The sequence below is a fragment of the Tetrao urogallus genome (assembly GCF_951394365.1).
Source record: "Tetrao urogallus genome assembly, contig: scaffold_136, whole genome shotgun sequence".
Taxonomy (NCBI): Eukaryota; Metazoa; Chordata; class Aves; order Galliformes; family Phasianidae; genus Tetrao; species Tetrao urogallus.
In genome coordinates, this window is record NW_027638825.1 from 1 (window position 1) to 26,011 (window position 26,011).

Here is a 26,011-nt window from a genome sequence, read left to right on the forward strand (position 1 = left end):
ATGGCCATGGGCGCCCTGCCCCATATAGGGGTGAACATGGCCATGGGCGCCCTGCCCCATATAGGGGTGAACATGGCCATGGGCGCCCTGCCCCACACAGCGCTGTGGGTGGCACCGGCTGTGTCTCTACGCCCTGAGCTTCGCCGCCCCACACAGCGCTGTCCGCCCCACATCGGGGCGCAGCGCCGCGTATGTCGGTACGTCGCCGTGGGGCCGAGGTCTCCCCAGGCTGCCCCGCACCCCGCCCCGCACGCACGGCCGCTCGGAGCCCCGGGGCGGGGACTGCGCCGCCCGTGGGGCCGCGGGGGGGCGCGCGGCGCATGCGCGGGGGCGCGCGCGCGGGGCGGGGGCGGCGGCGGCGGCGGCGGAGGGGGGGGCGCGCGCTCCCGCGGCGGCGGCGGCGGCGATGGCGGCGCGTGGGCGCGCGGCGGCGATGGCGGCGGCGGAGCGGCGGCTGCCGAGCGTGGACGAGTTCGCGGGGCAGAGCTGGAGCGCATGGGTGGAGCGGGCCGGGCCGCCCGCAGAGCCGGGTGAGGGGGCGGCGGGCCGGGAGGGGGGGGAAGGAAAGGGGGGGGGGGGGGTCGCTCCCGGGGTTGGGGGGGGGTCACCGCCAAACGGGGCCGCGCCCGCAGTCCGCGCCGCCCCGCACCTCCCCGCCCCCGGGCACGGAGAGCGGCGGGCGCCCCGCGACGGGCGATGGGAGACGCGCAGCGCGTCCCGCAGCGGAACCGGGGTGCGGGCGGCGGTGCGGGTGGAGGTGTGCGGGGAGCGGCGATCCGTCCCGTCGGTGCCCCGTCCTGCGGTCGCCGGGAGCGGGGCGTGCGGTACGGCGCGGCCGGGGGGAACGGGGACCCCGTGCGACGGAGCTGCGGGCGGCCGGTGTGACACGGCTGGACGGCGCCGGGCGCACGGAATGGCATCGCTGAGAGGGACCGCGAGCCCGGCGTGGCACGGCAGGGTGCAACTGGGCGCCCGGTATGGCGTGGATGGACGGCGCTGGGCACCCTGTATGGCATCGCTGCGAGAGGCTGAGTGCCCGGTATGGCACAGCTGTGCACAACTCGGTGCCCGGTACGGCACAGCTGGACGGGACCGGGTGCCCGTTGTGGCACAACGAGACACAGCTTGGTGCCCGGTTGGATGGCACTGAGCCCCCAGTATGGCACAGCCAGGCAGGATCGAGCGCCCGGTGTGGCACGGCTGGACGGGGTGGCTGGGGACGCGGTGCCCAGCTGGCACGGCCGGCGAGGATGGGTGCTGCTGGCTCAGCTGGGGGCACGTGGTGACCCGGCCCCACGATGGGCTGACCCCACATCCCTGGTCAGCCCCACGCATGGCAGTGATGGTGGCTTCGGGCTCTCGGCGCTCCCTGCACATCGCAGTGCCCGCTCTGTGCCACCCGCTGTCCCCAGCTGTCACAGGGTGCAGCCGGGTGCTGCTCATGGCGCTCCCTGATTCCGGGGTTGAGCTCTGGATTCATCCTCGGGTCTGATTTGAACCTTTGTCATTGTGCTTTTAATTGCCCTGGGAGCAGCGGGCGGTGTGAGGCAGCAGGGGATGCGGTGGCTGCAGAGAGACGAGGCAGAGCTGAGGCCGACGCAGCTCAGGATATTGATGGTGGGATTCTGTCCCCAGCAGGGTTGGAGCTGGAGGAGAGCAGCAAGGGGAGCAAGAAACTGGACGCCATGACGCTGATCAAGGAAGGTAAGCTCCCCGTTTTGGGGAGAAAACCCCCCGTTTTGGGGCTGCACCGGTGCCTGACCCACCTCCACCCCACAGACATGTCCATCTTCGGCCACTGCCCGGCGCACGATGAGTTCTACCTCGTGGTGTGCAACCACTGCAGCCAGGTGGTGAAGCCTCAGGCCTTCCAGAAGCACTGCGGTGAGCTGGGGGGTGATGGAGGGGGGTTGGGAGGGAGGGGGGGGGACTGTGAACCCGGCGGGGGGCTGATGGAGGGCCGTTCCCTGCGCAGAACGGCGTCACGGCCCGCTCAGCAAGCTGTACGCCAAGTGCCACGCCGTCAACGGGCAGCCGGCGGGCAAAGCGCTGCGGGACAAAGGACAGGGAGCGCGCAGCAGGGCTCAGCCGCTGCCAGAGAAAGCACAGAAGGACAACAACCTCTGGTGAGCAGAGCTGGGGGTCGCCGTGCCCCCCCCCCCCCCCCCCCCCAGGTGCCGCTCGCCCCCCCCTCCAACCGCCCCGTTTCTCTCCAGCTTGTTCATGCCGGTGGTGAACCTGGAGAAGATCCCCAGCCTCCCCAAGCCGGAGGGGCTCAAAGCGGCCCCCAAAACCCCCCCCAAAGCATCCGCTGCACCACCTGCCTCCAGCCCCACTGAGCCCCCGGGGAGGCCCTCCTCCACGCCGCCTCTGCCGCCCAAAGAGCCCCCAGGGGTCGGGGGGGACCCACCACCACCAACTGCCAGCCCTGTGCTCAAAGCGGGGGAGAAGGAGCCGGGGGTCTGCAGGCCACCCCCCAGGGCCCACAAGAAGCTGACGCGTGAGTGCTGGGGTTCTGCAGGCTGGGGGGGGGGTGTTGCTTTGGGGGAGGTAATGGGACGGGTAACCGTGTCCCTCCGTGCCCAAAGGTGGGCTGTGATCCCAATGGCACAGCTTGAATGGGGGGGGGAGCCCCACGGTGGGGGTGTGGGGGGGGCTGTGGTTCATCGGGGTCTGCACTCCTTGAGGGTCTGTGGTCTGCAGGTGGATACCATACATGGGGGGCTGCAGTCCATGGGGAGATGAGGTCCTTGAGGGGCTGCAGTCCATGGGGGGCTGCCCTGGCTCCATACGTCGGTGGTGTGAATGCTGCTGTGGGGCTGGTGGGGGTCACGGCTTTGCCCCCCCCCCCCCCACATCCCACTGCCTCGTGTGCCCGCAGGGAAGGAGTGCGACCTGAACCGGCAGTGCGGCGTGCTGAACCCCGACACCAAGAAGGTTTGCACCCGCCTGCTCACCTGCAAGGTAACACCATGCATCTGTCCTGTGGGGCCCCGGGAGCAGCATGGCGATGGGGTTTTGCCCCTCTGCTAGCGGGTGTTGGGGGGGGGGGGGGTCTCCCACCTAAAAGGGGACGCATGGGGAGGGCTCTCATGGCGTGACCCCCCCCCCCCCCCCTCGCCCCACAGATCCACTCGGTGCACCAGCGGCGCGAGGTGCAGGGCCGTGCCAAGGACTTTGACGTGCTGGTGGCCGAGCTGAAGGCCAGCTCCCGCCGCGAAGCCCCGAAGGAGAAAAGCCCCCCCAGGAAGGACCCCCCCGGCTCCGAACCGCCCGCCCCCCCCGTGCTGCCGCAGCCCCCCGCCGCCCCTCCCGGCTCATCGCCCTGCCGCCCCAGACCCCCCCACGTCCACTGCCCGCCCCCCAGGTGAGCTCCCACTGTCCCCTGCCACCGTCCCCCCCTCTTCCCAGCTGTGTCCCCTCCATCTCTCACCACCCACCTCCTGCACAGGGCTCGGCTTTCCTCCGACAGCGACCCCGAGGAGGGGGATGGGGGGCTCTTCCCTTTCCCCCTGCCCAAGGAGGGGGGCAGTCGGGGGTCCAGCGAGGACAGCGAGGAGGAGGGGGCTGCTGAGGACGCCCACCGCCCCGACTGCCACTACGCCGCCCGCCCACCGCGGCCTCAAGCGGTGAGTTGGGCTGGGTGCCCCCCGTGGATGGGGGGGGGGGGGTCACCCGGTCTGAACCCCCCCCCCCCACCATCCCTCATAGTTCTGCACCTTCGGGAGCCGCTTGGTCAGCCCTGGCTGCTACGTCTTTAACCGGAGGCTCGACCGCTTCTGCTCGGCGCTGAGCTCCATGCTGGAGCGGCACCTCAGCTCTCACATGTGGAGGTAATGGGGGGGGCCGGGGGGGCTGCAGAGTTCCCCTGGTGTGCTGCTGCACGGTGGGACACAGAGCTGTGGGTTGGTGCTGTGGGGAGTTGGGGGGGGGGTCCCGTTTGGGAAGAGAGCAGAGATGTGGGGGGGTCACATTGGGCAAGGGAACAGATATTGGGGGGGGGGGGGGGGTCCTATATGTGAAAGGGGCAGCGAGAGGGAGCCAGGCAGTGGTGACTGGGGGACCCCATTGGGAAGGGAGCAGAGATGTGGGGGGCTCCTGTCTGGCTGTGAAACAGCGATGTGGGGGGGTCCCATGCGGGACAGCAGTGATGTCAGAGGGATCCCATCAACGGGGAGGACGGAGATTTGGGGGTGGGCTTCCACGCAGGAAAGGCACAGTGGCGCGGGGGGGATGAACCGGGGGGTTCCCTCCGTTGAAGCTCAGCCCTTCGGTGCTCCCCATCTCACCGCCTCCCCTCCCCCCCCCCACAGGAAGATCCCTCCGGCCGTCGACCCGCAGCTCCCCGCCGCCCCGGCCCCCCCCCAGCCCCGCCGGCCCCGCCGCTCCGACCCCCCCAGCCCACTCTCGGACCCCCCCGACGCCCACCGGTCCCCGGGACGGCCGCGTCCCCGCCGGCATCAATTACACGGTGGGATCCCCGCACGCGGCCGCCGCCTGCAGCCAACCGGAGTGCGGGGGGGGCGGCAGCCAATCCATCACCTCCCCGCTGCCGGCCAACATCCCCTCGCCCTCCTTCAGCAAGTTGCCTTCCACCAAGGCCAGCAAATCCTCCCGTGCCAAGGAGGCGGCCGGCGGGACGGAACCGGATTCCGTCGCCCGGTAAACGCAAACAGCCCCTGGGGGCGGCCAGCCAAGCCCCCCTTACAAACGGACCTGCGCCGGGACGGGGCGAAAAGCAAAAACCCCGCCTGCCAGGCGTCGGCGCCCCCCGGCAAGACGAAAAACGCCGCGGTGGCGGCGCTCAACGGCTCGGTGTGCGCGGGCGGCAGGCTGAAACGAGCGCTGCCCCCGGACTGCCGCCCCCCCCCTCAGCGCCGCTCCGGAACCGCGGGGCTCTCCGTTACACGAGCCGGGGTCCCCCCGCCCCCCCCCCCGCTGCATTTCGGAGGATGAGGTGAAGAAGCGCAAGAACTCGGCCACGTATTGCCGGCCCTCCAAGCCCAAACACGCCGCTCCCCCCGCCCGCCCCCCCGCCGGCCCCCAGCCCCGCGCCCCCCGACCTGGGCTGCTCCGTCCGTAGGAAGAAACCGGGGAGCGCCCTGAGCTTCGAGGAGAAGCGGAACGTCCTGAAGGTAAGGGCCGGGGGGGGGGGGGGGGGTCGCTGGGGGGGGTTATGGCGCATCTCCAGCTGTGGTGTTGGGGGTTCATCCACGTGTGTGGGAGCTGAGTGGGGAAATGGGGAGGGGGGACACGCCGGGGCGCAGCACGGCACAGCACCGTGAACGATGGGGCGGAAGAGAGGGGAGGGGGGCAGCATGGGAACCCTCCGGGGTCGCCCACATCAACGCCGGGTCGGGAACCCCTCGGTGTTTTATGACACACCCGCATCCCAACCTGAGGACACCGTTTGGGGCACCGAGGAGACCCTCCGGGGCCGCCCCGTCCTTTTGGGGGGGGGAAGGGGGGCACAGCGCGGGGCTGAGCTCACCCAGCGGCTTGACCACCTTCCCCCCCCCCCCCCCTCTCCATCCATCCCGCAGTCCAAAGCCCATTAACGGAGGCTTCGGGGGCTTCCACCGCCGCCCGGGGTCGCTGCGCATCACGGAGCCCCGAACCGCCGCCGGGAAGCGCCGAGGGGACAAAAAAAAAAAACGAAAGCGAGAAAAAGGAGAAGAAAAGGGAAAAAAAAAAAAAAAAAAAAACAAACCCACAAAACCCACAAGAACACAAAAACCCACCAACAAAACGTAACCTCCAGAAAAATACCTCAAGACTCTGATCCTGATCCGTTGCTGCTAAAACAACCCCCGGGGAGGGGGCGGCCGGGGGGGGGGTCCCCGTGCAGGACTGACCGCCGGCACCGCGGGTATTTATAAGGATTCCTATCGCTGTTTCGGTTCGGTTTGGGGTTTTTTTGTTTGTTTGTTTGTTTTTTAAGAAAAGAGAAAAGGAGAAATTGGTGTCGTGTGGGTGCGGGGGGGGGGGGGGGGGAGGAGGCGGGGGGTCCGTGCGGTGTTTGGGACCCCGTGGGGGATTTGGAGTCCAATGGGGGATCGCTTGGTCCCACGGAGTCCTGGTTCACCGAGGGGCTGCGTGTCCTCAAAAGCCCCCCCGGGTCCGGCAGCGCGAAGCCCCGCCTCCCCTCGTGTCCCGGCCCCCCCCGCTCCCCCCCCGGCCCTTCGGTGGGACCCCCCCCGAGGGCAGAGGGGTGCTGGGGGTCTCCGGTGCGTTGTGAGACACGAGTGGGGAACGCACGTTTCTTTATTGTCACCGATGCAGCAGCGCGGCGCTGGCTGAAGCTGAGGACGCAGACATGGGGTTGGAGGGGGGCTGTGGGGGGGTCAGGTGTGGGGTGGGGGCATTTCCCACCCTGGGATCCCCTGCGTAGGGGGCGGCTGCGCTCCCCCCAGGACGGCGCCAAGGAGGGGGGGCTCAGCTGTGCTGTGGCTCAGAGGAAAGGGGCTGTGCCCCATTTCCTCCCCCCCCCCCCCCGGCGTGGGCAGCAGCTGTGGCCTCGGGGGGGGGTCATGCTTCCGGGCCGGGGGGGGGGGAGTCATGCGTCACGATGAACATGCGGGAGGCAGCGCTGTGCGGGGGGGGCATCCACGCAGCAGGGACCCCCCGTGTGCTTGGATGCTGTCACCGGTGGGGGTCCCACGGCACCCGGACCCCCAGGGAGGGGGGGTTCCACGTCACAGCATCCCCACCGCGGTCCTCACATCCCTTGTGCTCTGCACAGCCGGCGGGGGGGTCCACACCGTGCCCCCCTCCCCCCCCGCTACACCACGATGGGGGTGTCGGAGAACACCGAGCTGACCGAGTCTGGATCCGACACCTTCCTCTGCGCCCGGGGTCCCTCCCTCGGTGCCCCCCCCACCACCGCCGCCATCGGCGGGCTCCCCCCGGCTTTGTACCTCCGTTCTGCCCCCCCGGGGCGGCGCGGTGCCCGGCAATGCGGGGCCTCGAGGGGGGCGGAGGCTCCCCGACGGCGTGGTTGGGGGTGGCGCTGAGCACGGAGGAGTTGAGGCTGTCGTCTCGGGGAGGGGCGGGCGGCTTTTCGGCGGCGGCGCGGCAGCAGCAGCGGCACGGGGTGAGGTACAGATAGATGAGCACCAGCACCACGCTGAGGATGCAGCCGACCAGCGTGGTGTAGGCGGTGTTGAGGCCGTCGTGGGGGCCGTGCAGGGTGAAGTTGTGCACCAGCAGCTCCAACGTAGAGCGTCTCGTTAAAAGCCGGACCCGACACCCGACACGCGTACGTCCCGCCGTCCTCCGGCCTCAGCGCCCGCAGCTGCAGGCTGCGTTGGCCAGCACGGCCGCGCTGCCGTTGCCGCCCCTCCTCCGTCACTCTGTCCCCCCCCGGTGTCACCCAGTGGCGGCCGTGCGCCGCCCGCAGGCGGCTGTCGCAGCCCAACGTGACGCTGTCCCCCAGGTACGCCTCCAGCACGGCTTCTTTTCGCCTCGCTGCAGTTGAGCAGCTCTCGGGATCCCAGTTCCAGAATGGCCACCGGCGCTCGGTTCGGCGCGCCGGCAGCTGGCATCGCAGCTCCTCCTGGAAGTCCATCACGGCGCTCAGCCGGCGGTGACGCCCGCGGGCCAGCAGCTGGAAGAGCGGGCAGTCGCAGCCCAGCGGGGTTGCCCGTGCAGGTAGAGGCGGTCGCGCAGCCACGCGGGCAACGCCTGCAGCTCGGCGGCCGGCAGCGAACGCAGGCGGTTGGAGGAGAGGTCGAGCAGGGAGAGCTGAGCCGGGCGGCTGCCGTCGCGGAGCAGCTCCAGAGGGAAGCGGGCGATGTGGTTCCGGCCCAGGTAGAGCTTGGCGGAGGCGGCTCAGGTTGTCGAAGGCGGAGCGGTCGACGGCGGAGATCTCGTTGTTGTAGAGCAGCAGCACCTCCAGCTCGGGGAGGTCGCTGAAGAGGTTCTCCTCCAGCGTGCGCAGGCGGTTGGAGACAGGTCCAGGTGGCGGAGGTGAGGGACGTGGGGTGAAAGCCTCGGTGGAGACGAAGGCCAAGCCGTTGTGCGCCAGCAGCAGCGCGTGCAGGTGGGCCAGGCGGCCCGGCGCCAGTCGGCACGCAGGCGGCTGATGTTGTTGTGGCTGAGGTCCAGCACGGCGGCGAAGCGCGGCAGCGGGGCGGGCACGGAGCTCAGGGCGGCCTGGGAGCAGCTGAGGATGTTGGAGGCGCAGACGCAGCGCGTGGGGCAGCTCCCGGCCACCGGCACCGCCAGCATCGCCAGCATCGCCAGCATCACCGGCATCAGCAGCACCGCCATGGCACCGAGTGTGGGGGGATGGGGGTGGGCAGTGGGGTCACGGCGTGCAGCAATGCAGCATGGCACGGGGCTTTGGTCACCCGATGTCCCAGCACTGAAAGAGCCTCGGTCACCTCAGTGTCACTGCTTGGAGGTGTCCTGGTCAGCCGGTGTCGCGGCGTGGAATGGCCTTGGTCGGCCGATGTCACTGCCTGGGACGGCTGTGGTCAAACAGTGTCACAGCAGGGCTGCTCCTGGTCAAGCAGTCGCAGCACAGTGCGGCTTTGGTCACCCACTGTCACTGCCTGGGGTGGGCTTTGGTCACCCAGTGTCACAGCATGGAGGTGTCCTGCTCACCCAGTGTCGCTGCCTGGAATGGCTGTGGTCAACCAGTGTCACAGCAGGGCTGCCCCTGGTCAAGCAGTCGCAGCACAGTGCAGCTTTGGTCACCCAATGCCACTGGGGTGGCTTTGATAGCCCAGTGTCACAGCATCGGATGGCCTTGGTCACCCAGTGTCACAACATGGAGGTGTCCTGCTCACCCAGTGTCACTGCCTGGGGTGGCCTTGGTCACCCAGTGTCACAGCGGGGCTGTCCCAGCTCAAGCAGGGGTAGCACAGAGCAGCTTGGTCACCAGTGTCACCGGGATGGCTTTGAAAACCAGTGTCACAGCATCGGTTGGCTCTGCTCACCCAGTGTCACAGCATCGGATGGCCTTGGTCCACCCAGTGTCACAGCCTGGGCCGGTTTTGGTCACCCAGTGTCACAGCGGAGGCGTCCTGCTCACGCACCGTCACGGCGCCGGGTGCCCGTGGTCCATCAGTGTCACAGCAGCGCTGTCCCCCGCCGTCGCAGCCCGGCCGGCTCCCTTCACCCCGCGGTCGGTTGGCGCTGCGCTCGCCGCCGTCACCACGTGGATGTCCCCGTTATCACCGTGCGGTGCGGCCGTGCCGGTGCCGGTGCCGTTACACAGCAGGCCGGTTCCGTTCCCCCCCTCCGCCGCTCCGGGCCCGGTACCGCTGCACCACGTGACCCAGCCCGGCCCCGCCCCCAGCGGAGGATGCTTCCCCCCCCCCCCCCCCCCTCCCGCCCCCCCACCCCTCCGGGTATTACCGGAGCCCGCGGCCGGGCCGAGGCGAAACGAACCGAGAGGAGCCGAACCGCGCCGGAATGAGCCGGGCCGAGCCGAGCCGAGCCGGACCGAACCGCGCCGTAATGAGCCGAGCCGGGCCGGGCCGGGCCGAGCCCCGCACCGCGCTGCAGCGCCCGCGCCCCGGGACGGCGCTCAGGGGGCGGGACCCGGCGCGGCGACCCCCGCGCACGGCGCGTTCCCATTGGCTGCCGCCTCGCAGCCCGCAGCCAATCGCGGAGGCTCCCGCTTAACCCCTCGGAGCCCGGCTCGGCCCCGTCGCCTCCATCCCACCCGCAGCCCCAGCCGCACCCCGGTCTCCATCCCTGCCCCATTTCCCCCCCATTTCCATCCCCGTCTCCATATTCATCCCGCCCCCATCCCCGTTCGGTCCCTGTCTCCTCTTCTGTCCCTATCCCGTCTCAATCTCTATCCCCATTCCCACCTCCATCCCATCCCACCTCCACCCCATCCCATCCCATCCCTATATTCACCCCATCTCCATCTCCATCCCTCTTCCAGTTCCTGTCCCTCTAATTTCGGACCTGAAATTAATAAATAAAAATAACGCCACCCCTCTCTCCATTTCTGTCCCCATCCCATCTCTGTCCCTGTCCCCGTTTCTAGCCCTATCCCGACACCACCTCCATCCCTGTCCCCATCTTCACCTCCATCCCAATCCCTGTCCCTATTTCCATCCCCATCTCTACATTTATCCCCATCCCACCCCTCCAAACCCACACCACCTATGCTGAACCACCACCCCCAGCCACGCTCCCCCCCCCCACACCACCCCCCCATCCCACAGAGACACAGCAGCCCCCATCCCACCCCCTGCCCTGTGCCATCCCATACTTGGGGTCACCCTGCCTGGGGTCCCACCGAGGGGCACCCCTGGGTGCTGCTGTAGGGGATGGGGGGGGGGGGACGGGGGGCGGAGGGGGGGGGAGAGCTGCAGCCCCCGTGACGCGCAGCGCTGGCTCTGCTTCCCGGCTGTATTTTTAGATGCAAACATTTGTGTCACATTATTATTTTATTTATTTATTTTTTTTTTCGGGTCCAAAATTAGAGGGAAAGGAGCTGGAACAAACAGCGCCGTGATGATGCAGCTCTTTATTTGCTGAAGGGGGGGGGGGGGGGGGGCTGCAATCAAAGGGGAGCCCTGCAGTGCAGAGCGGGCTGCTCCCAGGCCCCTGCCCCCCCCCTTCTGCTGTTATCACCACAGACCCCCCCCCCACCCCACCGCCCCTCATCCCGGGCTGGGGGGGGGATTCTGTCTGTCCTTTGATCGTCCTCAATTTCTCTGCTGTAATCCGGGCTTTAATCCCTGCCCTGCATCCCCCCCCTCCCCCCCCCCGAGTGCTCAGCAGTGGGGGTTTAGTGGGGGGGCAGTGCTGGGTTCAAGTGGTTCATTTCGGGGGGGGGGGGGGGGGGCTACGAGCCCATCCCCACTCCGTTCCACCCCCACCATAAACCCCATCCTCACGGCAACATCCCCATCCACACAGCGATCCCCCGTCCTCATAACAGCACACCAAGGCCCACAGTGACCCCCCCCCACCCCCCACAGTGCCCCCCATCCCCCCGCTGACTCTTCATTCTCACAGAGACGCTTCCACCCCCATCTCATGCCCACAATTCCCCCCCCATCCCCACCGAGACCCCCCCCCCCAGCCTTACTGGGGGGAGCTGGGAGAAGCAAAGCACGGGGATGCTGAGAGCTGCGAGCAGCCTGCATCCCTCCCCCGATCGCATCCCACCCCCCATCCCTTGGGGCCGTTGGACATAGCCACTCCTTCCCCCCCCCCCCCTCCCCTCCCGGGCCCGGTTCCCCGTTCCGTGGCGGCCCATTTTGGGGCCGGGGGCTCCCGGCGCGGTGCGGTGCGGGCGGGAGGCGTTTAGGACCCAGCAGCCGGGCGGTGCGGGAGCATCTCTCGCCGCAGCGGCTCCACAGCACCGGCCCCGGCCCCGAGCATCCCCGCCCGGCCCCGCTTCGGGCCCATGGAGCCCCCCCCGGTAGGTAACGGCAGAGCGACGCCCGGGGTGCGCGCGGTGTGGGGCGGGGGGGTCCCCGATGTGCGGTCGTACAGGGAGGGGGCACCTCCTGCACCCTGATCCATGGCTGTGCTCGGGGATCCCCCCACACCCAGCAGAAGGGGAGACCCCCAGGGTGGGGACGGGAGGGTGGGGGGCTCCGGAAGGCCCCCCCCCCCCGGTCCCTGCTCACCCCGCGGTGCCATTGCAGCTTTTTGTGGGGGGTGGGAGGGGCAGAGGTGTGCGGCCCTCCAAGTGCAGAGGGGTCCCCGGGGTGGTCCTGGTGCTGCCCCACGTGGTCCCTGGGGTCTGGGTAAAGATGCAGCGTTTGGGGATGAAACCACGGAGTTTGGGGCTTTTAGCCCCAGAATCGCTCATTTTTCAAGGCAGAAGGGTTTTCCTTGGAGGAAAAAAAAAAAGGGAATTGGCGGGGGGGGGGTCTTAATGCAGGGTGTCACAAGTGCGCTGGGGACAAGGGGGGGGTTGCACCTGGGAGCCACCGGGGTGGAGCTGTGACCCCACCTCGGGTCTTCTGGGGCCCATTTGCCCCCATGTCCCCTCTGTGCCCCCCGCTGACGGCTCCCCTTCCCCACAGCCCCACAGCTCCGCCCGGTGGAGAGGAGCAGGGAGATGAGCGGTGCTGGGGGCACCCCTGGGTGCGCTGAGCACCTCAGGACCCACCCGGCAGCGAGGCGGCAGCAGCCATAGGGCCATCGGAGCACCCAACGATGCCCCACAGCCCTGCGCCGTCAGCCCCAAGGACGGGCGATGGGCCACAGCATGGAGCCCTCCCTGCCCGCCCTATGGGGCTGGAACGGCTCTAGGGCAGCGCGGGCGCTCCAGCCCTCTCCGGGCCCCATGCCCCCCAACGGCACAGCCGACAGCAAGCCCAAAGACGTGGCTTCCAAATCGGTGGGGCTCTTCTTCATGCTGCTCATCGACCTGACGGCCATCGTGGGCAACGCGGCCGTGATGACCGTCATCGTGAAGACGCCGGCGCTGCGGAAGTTCGTCTTCGTCTTCCATCTCTGCCTGGTGGATTTCCTGGCAGCCCTCACCCTGATGCCGCTGGAGATGCTGTCGGGTTCGGCCGTGTTTGACAGCCCCGTGCTGGGCGAGGCCATGTGCCGCGTCTACCTGTTCCTCAGCGTCTGCTTCATCAGCATGTGCATCCTCTCCATCTCCACCATCAACGTGGAGCGCTACTACTACGTCGTGCACCCCATGCGCTACGAGGTGCGGATGACGGTGGGCCTGGTGGTCTGCGTGCTGGTGGGCGTCTGGCTGAAGGCCGTGGCCACGTCGCTGGTCCCCGTGCTGGGCTGGTTGTCCCCTGACCGCCCTCCGCCCGCCGGCCGCGGCTGCTCCCTGCAGTGGAGCCGCGGTCCGTACTGCAAGTTCTTCGTGGTCTTCTTCGCCACTTTCTACTTCCTCCTGCCCCTCCTCATCATCGTGGTGGTTTACTGCAGCATGTTCAAGGTGGCTCGGGTGGCCGCCATGCACCACGGCCCGCTGCCCACCTGGATGGAGACCCCGCGCCGGCGCTCCGAGTCGCTCAGCAGCCGTTCCACCATGGTGACGACCTCGGGTGCCCCCCGCACCACCCCGCAGAGGACGTTCGGTGGGGGCAAAGCGGCCGCCATCCTGCTGGCCGTGGGCGGCCAGTTTCTTTTCTGCTGGTTGCCCTACTTCTCCTTCCACCTCTACACGGCCCTCAGCGCCCAACCCTTGGCTGGGCCAGCGGCCGAGACCGTGGTCACCTGGCTGGGCTACTTCTGCTTTACCTCCAACCCTTTCTTCTACGGGTGCCTCAACCGGCAGATCCGCGGCGAGCTGGGCCGGCTCCTCACCTGCTTCTTCAAGCAGCCTCCCGAGGAGGACCTGCGTCTGCCCAGCCGCGAGGGCTCCATCGAGGAGAACTTCCTGCAGTTCCTGCAGGGCACCGGCTGCCCCGCCGAGCCCCCGCCGCCCCTCGACACCCCCAGCCCCAAGCGGGACCCGGCGCCCATCGATTTCCGTATCCCGGGGCAGGTCGGGGAGGACGCGGGTGAGGGGACGGAGCGGAGCGGCGGGGATGGGCTGTGCGTGCCCAAAGCGGAGCTGTAGCGTTGTCCTCGTGGCTCCGGGTGCAAACACGGCTGTAAGGGCAGAACGGTGTGGGTGCATCGATGTGGGATGTGGGGGGAGGAGGGGAATGGGGGTGCGGGGGCCTCGGGTGGGGTCCTCCACGTTGGGTTGGGGTCTCCATGTTGGGTTGGGGTTTGAGCACCAGGGTTGGGGTCTGGGCCTCCACAGGGCCGGTTCGAACCCCCACCCATGGGTGCCCAGCTCTCCTGGGTCCTGGGGACTTGGAGAGACCCACGTGGGGATGGGAGGGGTCTGTGGGGCTCGGTGTGGGGAAGGGGCTGCGGCTTTGGGATGGGCACAGAAGCTCTCCATGGGAAAGGCGCCTCGCCCCCCGCCCTGCACGGCCCCGGGAGCGCGAGGTGTCGGATCGCGGCACCCCCAACTCAGGGCTGGGGCCGGCTGGACCCCACGGTAACCTCAAGACTACAACTCCCATCACGCCCCGCCGCACCGAGGCGGAAGTGCCGCGAGCCCCTCTACATCCCGTCGGACACTGCTGCACCGAGGCGGAAGTGACGCGCTCCTCCCAGCTCCCATCATGCACCGCTGTACCGTGGCGGAAGCGGCTCGCTACTCCCGCTCCCATCACGCCCCGCCGCATCGAGGCGGAAGCGACGCTCTTCTCCCGCTCCCATCACGCACCGCCGCACCGAGGCGGAAGTGCTGCTCCCAGCAGGCCGCGCCCGGGCGGCGCTTCCCGGCGTGCCCCGCGGGTAACGGTCGCGGCGGGCGGATATCCGGCGCCGCCTGCGGGAGCCGCCCCGGCTGAGGGAGAGGCGCGGTTCGGCTCCGCTCCGGCCCTTCTCTTCTCGCTCCGTTCCTGTCCGGTCCCGGCCCGGCGGCCGCCGCCCCGCCGCCGCCATGGGCTGCACGCTGAGCGCCGAGGACAAAGCGGCGGTGGAACGGAGCAAAATGATCGACCGCAACTTACGGGAGGACGGCGAGAAGGCGGCCAAGGAGGTGAAGCTGCTGCTGCTGGGTGAGGAGCGGCCGGGCCGGGCGGGCCGCGGGGAGATCCGGGACGGCGCCGCGGGGTCCGAGCGATTCGCGGCCCTTCGGAATCCCGGGCAGCGCCGTGCGGCCGTGCGGCAGCGCTGCCCGGAGCGGCGTTTCGAGGCGCGGCCGTTCCCGGGCTGTGGGCCGCCGTTCCCCGTTGCTGTGCTCGGCCCAGCCCCGCTGCCCCGCACGGCCGCTCCCGGTGCGCTGATCGCCAGCGGAGCGACGGGCGCGGCGTGCCCCGTTCTGCTTAATGGCACTTCTGCTTTCCCAGCGCCGCTCCTCCCGTCAGCGTTTCCCCGTTCGTCGCGTTCTCTCCTGGGGGTTTTGCGGTGGTCGGCGCAGCGCTTTGTTCTCGGGGGCTTCGTTCCGTTTTGAACGACGCCCGCGTGTTGTCAGGGCAGAGCAGCACTGGTTTGGTGTCTGCAGGTCCGGTTGTTTCCTCGGGGCCGTTTGGCGGCTGTCCGACCTCGTCAGCGGGTGGTGGAGGTGAGGGAGCAGCCAGGAGGCAGACGGAGATCCATGAACACAGAGCTCAGGTGGGACTTGGGAGGCGCAGCGGCACGGCAGGGCGCTTTGGGCCCCGGCTGCCTTTGGAAACACCTCTGCTGTGCTTTTTGGGTTACTCAGAGGAGCTCTATGGAGTAATGGGGCGCAGTGTGACACTGGAGCAGGGCTCTGTATTGCGTTTCTCTTAAAGAGCAGCAGCTCAGATCAGGTTCACACCCGGCCCGTGTTCTCAAGCCAGCTTTCAATCCTTCCGCTCAGTTTTATGGCCATCCGAGGCCTGGTGCTCCCCTAACATGTGAGCAAAGCGGGGCAGCTGACGGCTGCAGGAACAAACAGCCTTCAGTGCCACGGCACGGAGCGGATGGAAAAGTTCCTGAGCTTTTTCCATTGTTTGAGCAAGCGTTTTTCTTGGGGCCGCGGTGCTGAGATGCCCTGGATAAGCAGTGTCTCGTGTCATTAAGTTGTTGTTGGAGACCATGCGGCGGTTTATGTAACCAGAGCAGTGCTCTCACTGTTGTGCTGATGCAGTGAAGTCGAGCAGAAATGTATTTCTTTAGAGCGAAACTTTGGGCACCACCCAGAGCTGCGGCCTCGTTTGGGCTGAGCAGAGCGATGGAGGTGAAGGGAGGAGGTGAGGGCAGTGCTTACACACAGTGCTGTGTGTGGGCAGGGCTGCCTGGAACCCATTCTGAGCCCTGAACGCAGCCTGGTTTCTCTGTTTGCCCCCGGGCCAACGCGGCTCTGCAGGCAGCAGCACGTCGGTGTAGGAACCTGCGGGGTTTTCCAGCTGGGATGAGCAGGAAACGGAGCACAGCTGCTCCCCTTGCTGCTGTCCTGCACCCTGTCCTTGCCGTCCGTGGGGCTGTGTGCCATGTGGAGTGCAGCAGGTGGCCGGGTTTGGGCGCTCGTGCCCCAAAGGGACCAAAGAATGAAAACCCAGCAGTTCTGCTCACGTAGCTTTAATCTGCAGCACTGCCCGAGCAAACGGCAAACTTGGCTGCTGGCTCCCTCTGCTCCTCCTGAAGCCCCTCCTGCCCTTCGTGCCCCCGCTCACCGCGAGCTGCTCTGTGCTGTGCTGTCACCTTTTGTTCACCTTTTGTTCCCTGCAGCCGATGCTGGCTCTGGTTTCGTGTTTTCTCAGTTGCTGTTTGCGTCGCCTTCCCTCCCCGCTGCGTCGGGGTCGGCCGCACAAACAGCAAAGCTGAGAGCTGGGGGTTGATGTCCTGCAGCTCCGCTTTGGGCTCCATAGGAACCCGAATGCTGCCACCTCCATCAGCATCCCCTGCTGTCAGCGTTGCTGCTCTGTGTAACGGGGCCGTAAGTCACGTTTGAGCTTTGATTTGGTTCTGGCCGTGGTTTGTCGGGCTGTTAAAACAAAAACAAAGCAGATGGCAAAAGTTGGAGGGGTTGATGTGGCTCGGTGGTGGCTGCCGAGTGCAGGCAGCCCCAAAGCGCGTGGGGAGGAGAAGGGAAGGAACGAAGCGAGCGCGGCTCAGTGAGCTGTGTGACCCGCCTGGTGGAGTCGTGGCTCAATGACCTCCGGTAGCATTTTGTCGCCCAGCTGCTGGGGGCTCAGTGCGGGCTGGGGGGCGGAGGAGGGCTGTGGTTGTGCTGCTGGAACCACGGGGGTGGGGGGAAGCCGCACCAGTCTGCAGCTCCCCCTACAACAGCAGGGAGGTGCCGTGCGGGGTCTGCGCTCCTCCCAGGGCTGTGGGCTTTGTTTGGGTGAAGGGATCGGCGCCCTCCGGCTCCTGCACGCGGTGGGGGGGGGGGGGTTCAGCTTTCAGTGTTTCCTGTTCTGGTTCCCTGCTTGTGTTTCTCCAGCAGCCCTAAAGAGGGACGTGCTTTGTGTGCTGTTTGTCTCCTCCTTAAGGCGTGAAGGGGAGGAGGCAAACCGAAACGGAATGTCGCTGTTCTTAGAAGCTGAATGCTTTGCTTTCCAGACACGGCAGCGTTTTGTCCCGATGGGCTCCAACGCGGCGACACCTCAAGCCTCAACTGAAGGCACAGGGGTTTGAAATGGCACCGTGTGCTTGGAGCAGCATCCCTGCTGTCTGTGCTGTCACCGAGGGGATGGCTGAACCCAAAGCCAGAGCGGAGCAGTGGCCGCTGGCAGGACTTTGCCTGCAGGAGGGGGGCCGTGTGTCCCCAAAGGAGCAGAGCCTTCTGCTGTGCCGTGTTTGGGGGCTGGAGGTGACCCAGCAGTGCGCGCTCTGTGTCTGACGCCCTGCCAGGCCGCCTCACATCGGCTCTCTGTGATCACGGAGAGCTGTCAAAACATCGCTCTGCTTGTTTGCTTTGCTCAGAGGAAACGCTCCTTCAACATCAAAGTGACCTTGGGGGACCATGGGAAGCTTTGTGTCGTTGAATACGGCAGAAGGAATCCTGGTCAGCACCTGGGGTGCGCCGGGAGAGCTGGCAGTGCCCTCAGTCAGTGCCAGGCAGCCGTGGCCCCTTCCCAGGGCTCAGTTTGGCCCAGCTCAGCGCTCAATGGGCCGTTTGTGCTGGCTGTTGTGTCACTGCACAGACAGCAGGGCTGCGTCCCCGTGTCAGCTATGGGGAGAACCAGGGGTGAGCAAGTGAGGACGCATCGCTGCCCTTCTTTCCTGCGTGTCTGATGACCTTAAAGGAGCTCCTTCTCCCAGCAGAGCTCCCTGTGCTGGTTGTGGGGCAGCTCTGTGTCACCGCACTGTGTGTGAGTGAGTCCTGGTCCTGAGTCACAGCCACCAAATGCAGCTCAGCATCGTCCTTCAGTGCCTGCAGCACAGCCAGCCCTGGGGCCGAGCCCCGCAGCTGCAAACCGTGCGCTCTGCAGTTCAGTGGGACGCAGGAAAATGGGTGGCAGGAGCTCCTCGCTCTGCAGGTGGGAGCTCAGGAGCTGTGCTGAGGGCTGGCAGCCAGCCTGGGTGCTGGGAAATGGCAGAGGGTGGAAGCCGGGAAGCAGCACGTTGTGCCCTGCTGCTGTGGTGGGGCTGGGAGCTGCGGTGCGGTTGCAGCAGGAAGCCGGGCTCTGCTCCTCCTGCTGCTGACTCAAGCAGCTGAGTTGCTCTGCAGGCCTGGACAGGTTCTGTGCTCTGTGTTGTGCTGAGGCTCCGGCTTGCTGCTGCTTTGGGAGTGGACGAGGGGCCTTGCCAACCCATTGTGGCACAGTGTTCCTCCTGTGACACAGTAACACATTTCTGGGCTTCAGTATCTTAAGCTGCTCCACCTGGGTCACCGAGAGCAGTTCATGCAGCTCTGCTTCCCTCCCACACCACGGGGCTGCTCTGAATCGGGCTCTCTTTGAACGCCCCGAGAGCTGTGGCTGCACTCAGCTGCTCACTGGGGGCTTCGCTTCCGTGTCTCTCTGTCAGAGAAACCTGCACCCCAGTTTTCTTTGAGGCATTCCCTGCTCTCCCTGCCCTGCTGCACGGTTGGCAGCGTGCTCTGGGAGCTCCGCACTCCTTTGGAGCAGGTGAACGCTCACAGTGGCAGCTTCTGTAAGTGAAACAGATGGCAGCCAGGCGCCCCAACCCTGCAGCCCCCCAGCTGGGAGCACACGGGGCAGCCTGCCTTCGTTCCTCCCTTCCCCTGCTTGCTAAATGCAGTTTGTTTGTGCCTTTCAGGTGCTGGGGAGTCTGGCAAAAGCACCATCGTGAAGCAGATGAAGTAAGTGAGGGTGCGGGCATTGAGCCGCATTGCTGTGCGTTGCTGCCCAAATGCTTTGGCTGAGGAATGACAGCTTGGTTTTCTTCCAGGATTATTCACGAGGACGGCTACTCGGAGGAGGAATGCAAACAGTATAAAGTGGTTGTCTACAGCAATACTATCCAGTCCATCATTGCCATCATCAGAGCCATGGGAAGGCTAAAGATAGACTTTGGGGAAGTTGCCAGAGCAGTAAGTACTTCACTGATTTTTCCCTTCTTCCTTGCTCCAAACTGTGTTAACGAGTGCTGGGCATTGGCTGGGTTTGCCACAAGGTGCAGCGATGGGAGGCCTCTCATCATCTGCGCTTTGGGTGCTCGATGCAAACCACAAAGGGTGCAGAACAGAACAGAGCTGGGGCAGCTCCAGGTGGTCCTGCAGCGTGCGGGGCGCTGTGCCACGTCCACACCCTGCTGTGTGAACCTGTGCAGATGTCAGGGCTCACATGAGAGCCTCACCCAGGCTCAGAGCAGAACTCTGCCGGCTCCCCAGCACCTGAAGAGCAGCATGTGCTGATGTGGGGGCAGGCAGCAGGACCCAGCTGTGCGTGTTACCTGGGGATGGGGTCGGTTAGGAGACGGGCTCCCTCGTCTCTCAGCTACTGCAGCAATCCTTAAACTCGTAACCAGCTCTGATTTCCTTTTTAACCCCCCCCTCTCCCACAGGACGATGCCCGCCAGCTGTTCGTGTTGGCTGGAAGTGCAGAGGAGGGGGTGATGACGGCCGAGCTGGCTGGAGTGATCAAGAGGCTGTGGCGGGATGCTGGGGTGCAGGCCTGCTTCAGCAGATCCAGGGAGTACCAGCTGAACGACTCTGCCTCCTAGTGAGAGACCCTTTGGGCCCCTCCATGGGCTGGGGGCAGTGGGGTGGGCAGGAACTGGGCTCTGCCTGCAGGCACAGCTTGGCTGGGAGCGATGTGAGGACCGGGGTGAGGAGGGGGGGCTGCTGCTTCTGCACCGAAGCCGTTCCTGTCTCTGTTCTGCAGTTTGTAACCGAAGCTGCTTGCTGCTTTTTGGCCAAAGCTGTGCGTTTGCTGCTTTGTAAACCCAGGAAGGAGGGTGGCTGTGGGGTCAGTTGTGCTTCCTGGTGGCTGCCTGAATGCTCTGCCTGGTTTGGCCAAGTTTGAAGCCTCTGAGAAATTAGTTTGGAAATGCTTTGTGAAACCCTTCAGATGAGTCACAGCTCGGTTCCCCGCAGGCTCTGTCTGCGCAGAGCACATTTGCAGCTTGAAAATAAGCAAGAATACTTCTGAAACTGTAAGAACTCAGCAGAGGATGCTGAGTTTAGATGGAGGCAGGTGAGCTGACAGGAGGAGCGCTTCTGAGATCCCTGCAGCCTGCAGGGAAGAAGCTTCAGATTCAAAGGGAGAAAAAAGAGTCGGGAATGAGAGCGGATTTAATAGGAAGGTGTGGGGGAGAAGAGGAAAGCTGGAGGGCTCTGTGTTGGGCTGACATGGGGCTGCAGGGGGAAGGCGTGGGGCAGAGTCCTGCTGCTGAGCCTTGAGCTGCAGAGGGCAGCAGGGCAGGCAGGAGGCCGTCAGGCTGCTTCTCAAGGCCTGGCTGTTGTTAGAGGTGTGCTCCTGAACGTCCACGTCGTGCCCCAGCCCTGGGGCTGTGCAGGGGCTGAGCCCAGCACTGACCCACGTCGTTCTGCTGTGTCAGGGTTTGCTTCTATCCGAAGCCTGCAGGAAGTTGCCTTCAATCAGCTCTGTTTTCTGAGGCAGTCACTAAGCAACGCGTTCATCAGGAAATGCTGCAGAGTGCAGAGAGGAGCTGAGCTGCTCCTGCAGCGCCCTGCCTTGCTGAGGCTCAGAGCAGGCAATCAGCTGAGCTGCAGCCCTGAGTGCCTCATCTCTGGTGTTGCACCCTCAGCTCCTGGCAGACGCTGCAGCCCTTCTGCTGCTGCTGGTGTGGCTGCTGGCTTTTGGTGCTCCCAAGGCTGCTTCACCTCTGCTCCTCTGCAGGGCTGAGGTCTCAGGGCTGGAAGCCCTGCACCCTTTTGGTGTGGCCTCACAGATGTCTCAATCTTGCCTCCCCTCCCTGCTCTCAGGCTCTGCCTGCTGCTCTGCCCCAATGCCAGGGGCAGCCACTCGTAACCAGCGCTTCGTAAGAACCTCTTGGAGCCATTTTTGCCTTTGAAAGTGCTCTTGTCAGCACTGAAAGGAAAAGTGACCCAGCTGTTAGCAAAGCACCGCTCAGGGTGCTGTGGAACCACTCTGTGTGTGCGTGGAATGGGGAGCTGTGCTGCACTCCTACCTGGAAGCAACGCTGCAGAACGTTGCTGCTGCTGGCAGTGCTGCGGTGAGATGGATGGGGTGATGCCAATGGGGATGGAGCACGGATCCCAGCACCCACAGCTGCTGACCCAGGGCCTGGGAAGGCTGAGAGCAGCAGCAGGGCAGACAGGAGTCACGCTGTGGGCTTTCAGTCAGCATTCTGTGCCCAGAGCCTCATTTCAGGGCATAAAGGAAAGAAAACAAAAGAACAAAATCCGCCCTTCTTGCAAGCTCATGTTTATCATACGGTGTCAGAGCATGGGAAGGTGCTGGCTCTGTAAACATGAGGGTGCAAGGTGGGGAAGCAGTGTTGCAACCTCAGCCTACGGAGGAAGCCTGGTGGCAAAGGAGATTGCAGAAGGGCTGCAGATTGGTTTGGGGAGCTGCTGTTGGCAGATCCTGAAGCCATGTTGTGCAGCACTGCCTGCAGACCCTCTGTGGGTGGTGAGTGCTCCAACCCGCTGCAGGCTGCTTGGGTTCTGTGGTGTTCCAGCAAGTCTGGATGTAGGGGAGGGCATCTGCTGTTGGTAGGCAGCAGGGGGAGGCTGTGCCTGTGTGCTCTGGGCGGCCCTGGCCTCCTGTGTGTCCTCCCAGCAGCCACCATGGGGCAGCCCTGGCTGTCAGCTGGCCTTGCTGAAGGGTGTGAATGAACCTGCCTGCTCTTGATGCTGAATTTCCTCCTGCTGGCTCGTTTGATGCATCCTTGCCCTTTACAGCCAGCTGCTGGATTTATTGCTTTGCAGTTCCGTGCAGAAAAAAACCTTGACTGCTTTGAATTGCCCCAAGAGATGGCACTCTTGGCACAGCTCCTACAGCAGCAGCACCTCCTGCACTGCCCTGCTCCCAGCACACACTGCAAGGTCGTGGGGGGGGGGGAGATGAGAAATTAACCCCCCCCGAGGGCAGAGCCGTGGGACCTCGTGTCTGTTGGCTGCGTTTGAGGTCTGCGCTGTGGGCAGAGCGCGAATGCATTCGGTGATGACTTTCTTCTGCAGTTCATAAAAGATTCATAGCGAGAGCGCAGCCTAAAAAAAGCTTTGCTGTGGCCTTGTCTCTTCTGGTTTAGTTACCTGAACGACTTGGATAGAATATCCCAGCCGACCTACATTCCGACCCAGCAGGACGTGCTGCGCACCAGGGTGAAAACGACAGGCATTGTGGAGACACACTTCACCTTCAAGGACCTCTACTTCAAGTAAGCCAAGGGCTTGGCGTCCTGGGGGCTGCAGTGGTTTCCTGGGGGCTGGGGGGGGGATGCAGACCCCCAGCAAAGCACCTCCTGAGCGCCGCTGCTCCCCGTGTGCCGGCACTGCTCTCTGGTTTGACTTTTCTTTGCCTTCTTCTGTTCTTTCCAGCTGCTTTTGTGTTGGACTCGCAGACACAGGTACTGGCTGCTTGTTTGCAGGATCAGCACAGCAACAAATACTAAAAGGGCGCTGATTCCTGGCTGCTGAGTTTTGAGTGGAACCCCTTTCTTTGGTGTGGGAGCTGAGGGCTGGCCCTGAGGCCCTGGCCTGGCTCTGGGACGTGGTGCTGCTGTGTGCACACAGGAGTGCTGTAGGGACTCCTGGCCCTCTGTGTCCCCTGCCTTGCTGGCTCCCAGCAGTGCCCCTGTCAGCGTGACCCACAGAGCTCCCTCTGCCCCATAGCAGCTGCTGGAGTGCAGCTGAGCTCCCTGCCCTTAGCACTCAGCCCTCCCTGCTGTGTGTCCCAGTCCCAGCAGGCAGCCCCAGCCCTGGATGGAGGAGCACTGTGTTGTGTTGTGGGTGAGTTTCCCTTCATCCTCTGGCCCTGTTTTCAAGCTGTTGTTGCTCCAAGCCTCTAAATAAGCATTTACTGGCTTACTTTTAGCTTGTGTTTGAAAAGAGCTCTAGCAAAACTCCGTGTGTTGCTTATAGAACGTGGTTTGCTTGCATGCCCTTTAGGAGAACAGCAGCGCTTTGGCTTCTGTCATAACTCACAAATGGTTTCAGCAGAAGTGTTTTGCACCGTGGAGCTGTTTAACGTGGCTGCTGGTTCATCCAGGGAAGCTTTGCCTTCCATCACAACGTGCTGGGATGTGTTTCCAGCTGCAGGGCGCAGTGCTCTTTGAGAAGGCATCGCGTGTGATGGATGGGAGCTGCTGGGGGCACCAGGCTCCCTTCAGCATCGCAGCCCTTCTGCTGGCTGCAGACGGGGGGCTGCTCCTTCCCTGCCCTCCTGGAGGCAGGAGGTGTCTGTCATGGAGGGGTTTTGCTCCACAAAGGAAGCAGGGAGCTGCCTTCCCCCCGTGGTGGTGTTAAGGCTCAGCTGTTTGCAGTGGGCCGAGGCGGTCGAGGTGACTTGAATGCGGGTCGGTTCGAGGCCGACTTGTCAGGGATGCCATTTCCTTCCAGATGAATCCGTGCTAAGAGCAGCTGTGCTGGAATGGCAGGAGCTGAGCAAATAGCCTCTATCTGTGCAGAGATCTTCCTCTTTCCTTCTGGGAAGCAGCGGGCATTTGCCTTAAATAGAAGGCTGGAGTTGGCAGAGCTGCTCTCGCGGCTCCCTGCTTTGACGTCGCTGCTCCTCTGGGCCTGGCTGCACAGTGCCCCTCTTGTCCGTGTGTTTGCTGCGATAACAAACCCGTGCTTGTGATTTCTGTGGCTCTTGGATACGTGATGGATTGGAAGGCGCTGGGCAGCCCTGAGCCTCAGCAGAGCAGAGTGCTGCTGTCAGCCACGGTGCTGCAGCGTCCTCATGGCTGGGAGCTCCTGCGCCAGAGATCTGAACTGCAGCACCTCACCTGGTTGTTTCTGTCTTTGTTTCCATACATAAAAGCATTCCTTGACCTCACGGTGTTTTTGCACTCTGCTCTCAGCAGCGTGCAGGTAGATAGCAGTGCTCCACATAAGCCTTTGTCAGGCTCAGCGTAAATGAACTGGAAGAGCTGATGTGAGTAGGTGTTTGGAGGCCAGTCAAGCAAACGGATTGTTGCTAAGGAAATGGGAGGCAGGGAACAAAACAAGCAGGGCCCCGTGAATCAGCAGCTGACAGCTGAACCTCGAGCTGTTCTGCTGGAATGGCTCTGAAGAGAATCGGAGCCCGGTGCGGTTCTGAGGGAGGGGGCTCTGGGTTGCTCCCAGGCTTTGTGCCTGGTTTGCCCTGCATCCCGCTCGTCTGCAGGACCTCTGTGAGCCTCCCCCACCTCCCGTGTCAGGGCAGGGCTCTGTGTGGGCTCTCAGTCTGTGCTGTGCCTCTGCAGGATGTTTGATGTCGGTGGGCAGCGGTCGGAGCGCAAGAAGTGGATCCACTGCTTTGAAGGTGTCACAGCAATCATCTTCTGTGTGGCCCTCAGCGATTATGACCTCGTCTTGGCCGAGGATGAAGAAATGGTACAGCATGGGGCTTTGGGGGGGTCCCCAGCGCCTGGCTGGCGGCCCTGGAGCTGGAAGCAGGCTCAGGCTGTGCCGGGCCTGGTGCTGCGGTCTGGTCCTTGTAAAGCCTGTCTGCCCCTGAGTAACTGAGTAACTGCACTGCTGCATCACCCTCTTCCTCCATTCTGCCTTTCAGAACCGCATGCACGAGAGCATGAAACTGTTTGACAGCATCTGTAACAACAAATGGTTCACAGACACGTCCATCATTCTTTTCCTGAACAAGAAGGACCTGTTTGAGGAGAAGATTAAGAAGAGCCCACTAACGATCTGCTACCCAGAGTACACAGGTGGGAGCCCAGAGACACTGGGGGGGAGGGCACACACACAGGGGGGAGGGGGGCACACACACAGGTGGGGGCACACGTGGGGCTCTCCTGTCTCCAGGCTCATGAGGAGCCTCTGCAGTCCGTGGCTCTGTCCTGTGGCTGCAGCTCTGTCTGTGGGGCGCATGCTGGCAGCCCAGCCCTGTCTGTTCACCCAGGAGATGCGGTGGTGCACAGCCTGTGGCTGCTGATCCCTTCTGGGTCTCCTGGCTGTGAGTTGTGCTGCTGGCACCTCACTGAGCTGAGATCAGCGGCTGGGAGCAGAGCTGAGGGTTGCAGGGAAGGGTTAACGGTGGATTGGGTTTGGAGCTGGCTGAGGCAGATGGCTGCGAGCCGCTTAAAAGGTCTGTGTAGAAACTGTGCTGTGAACTGCTGGCTGAACGGAGGCACCGATTGATCTGTGCCAGGCTCCAACACGTACGAGGAGGCGGCTGCCTACATCCAGTGTCAGTTCGAGGACCTCAACAGGAGGAAAGACACCAAGGAGATCTACACGCACTTCACCTGCGCCACCGACACCAAGAACGTGCAGTTCGTCTTCGACGCCGTGACGGACGTCATCATCAAGAACAACCTGAAGGAGTGCGGGCTCTACTGAAGGTAAAGGCGAGCGGCTGGGGCTGGGCTGGGCTGCGCTGCTCCCTCTCACCTGGCCGCTCTCCCTGCAGTTCTTCCAGAGCGCCCTTGGCAGAAGCAGACTTTGCTGCCTGGCGGGGGACGGCGGCGTGAGCGGGACCAGGGGGCTGAAAGCATCATGCAGAATCGTCGCGTTCTTTAGCACAACCTTCTGTATTTGGGACCTTTGAGTTGGTGGGGTGTCGAGGTTGGGTCGGGGCAGGACGGCCCTGGCTGGGCTCTGCGTCGCCCTGACGTCGTTTGGATGGCGTGACCCAAACGTGTACAGCTGTTGTGGATTGAGGTGCTGGGTTCCAGGCCTTCCATATGTAGCTTTCTCTCTTTCTTTGGTTACCGAACCACCACTAGTCTGTTTTTAAGGTGTTTTGTTTCGTTATTATTATTATTATTTTTTTTTTCCCATTGAGAAAACCGTAACTTTACTAAACTGCCTTTCTTTCTTCGCAGAAGATTCTTGTTTTAAACAAAATAAAAACCAACAGAAACTATCACTGATCTATGCACACGTGAGCAGACCGTGCCCAAGCGCTCCTCTTAGCAGGACCTCTCTGTTTTTAACACTTGGTATTTCTGCCCTGTCTCCCAGGCCCCGGTGCTGTGGCCACGCGTTGGCAGCGCACGGCGAGGGCAGGAGCAGTGCTGATGG

The 26,011-nt window shown here is 64.4% G+C and overlaps 4 protein-coding genes across 4 annotated transcripts; 3 read left to right on the forward strand and 1 right to left on the reverse strand.

Moving 5' to 3' along the window:
• Positions 1 to 406: 406 nt before the first annotated feature.
• On the forward strand, positions 407 to 6,238 carry ATXN7L2 (ataxin 7 like 2; the record flags this gene model as incomplete). The annotated part of the gene is given in 17 exon segments (XM_079551181.1): positions 407 to 530; positions 1,636 to 1,704; positions 1,780 to 1,884; positions 1,976 to 2,126; positions 2,217 to 2,500; positions 2,882 to 2,964; positions 3,129 to 3,367; positions 3,452 to 3,629; positions 3,712 to 3,833; positions 4,314 to 4,359; positions 4,361 to 4,663; positions 4,665 to 4,694; positions 4,697 to 4,721; positions 4,724 to 4,863; positions 4,865 to 5,017; positions 5,019 to 5,135; positions 6,110 to 6,238. Coding segments are annotated over 17 exon segments (2,298 nt in total).
• A 543-nt stretch (positions 6,239 to 6,781) lies between these two features.
• Positions 6,782 to 8,271, reverse strand: AMIGO1 (adhesion molecule with Ig like domain 1; the record flags this gene model as incomplete). The annotated part of the gene is given in 12 exon segments (XM_079551184.1): positions 6,782 to 6,918; positions 6,921 to 7,212; positions 7,214 to 7,305; positions 7,308 to 7,338; positions 7,340 to 7,459; positions 7,461 to 7,531; positions 7,534 to 7,639; positions 7,642 to 7,818; positions 7,820 to 7,950; positions 7,953 to 7,983; positions 7,985 to 8,061; positions 8,064 to 8,271. Coding segments are annotated over 12 exon segments (1,473 nt in total).
• A 3,910-nt stretch (positions 8,272 to 12,181) lies between these two features.
• Positions 12,182 to 13,519, forward strand: GPR61 (G protein-coupled receptor 61; the record flags this gene model as incomplete). Its single annotated transcript, XM_079551185.1, has 1 exon — positions 12,182 to 13,519. One exon carries the CDS (start codon positions 12,182 to 12,184, stop codon positions 13,517 to 13,519), a length of 1,338 nt encoding a protein of 445 aa, XP_079407311.1.
• An 882-nt stretch (positions 13,520 to 14,401) lies between these two features.
• GNAI3 (G protein subunit alpha i3) lies at positions 14,402 to 25,327 on the forward strand (the record flags this gene model as incomplete). The annotated part of the gene is made up of 8 exons (XM_079551182.1): positions 14,402 to 14,519; positions 18,652 to 18,694; positions 18,784 to 18,925; positions 19,399 to 19,556; positions 22,075 to 22,203; positions 24,232 to 24,361; positions 24,540 to 24,693; positions 25,137 to 25,327. The coding sequence occupies 8 exons, from the start codon at positions 14,402 to 14,404 to the stop codon at positions 25,325 to 25,327; spliced, it is 1,065 nt and encodes a 354-aa protein (XP_079407308.1).
• Between the last annotated feature and the right edge of the window lie 684 nt (positions 25,328 to 26,011).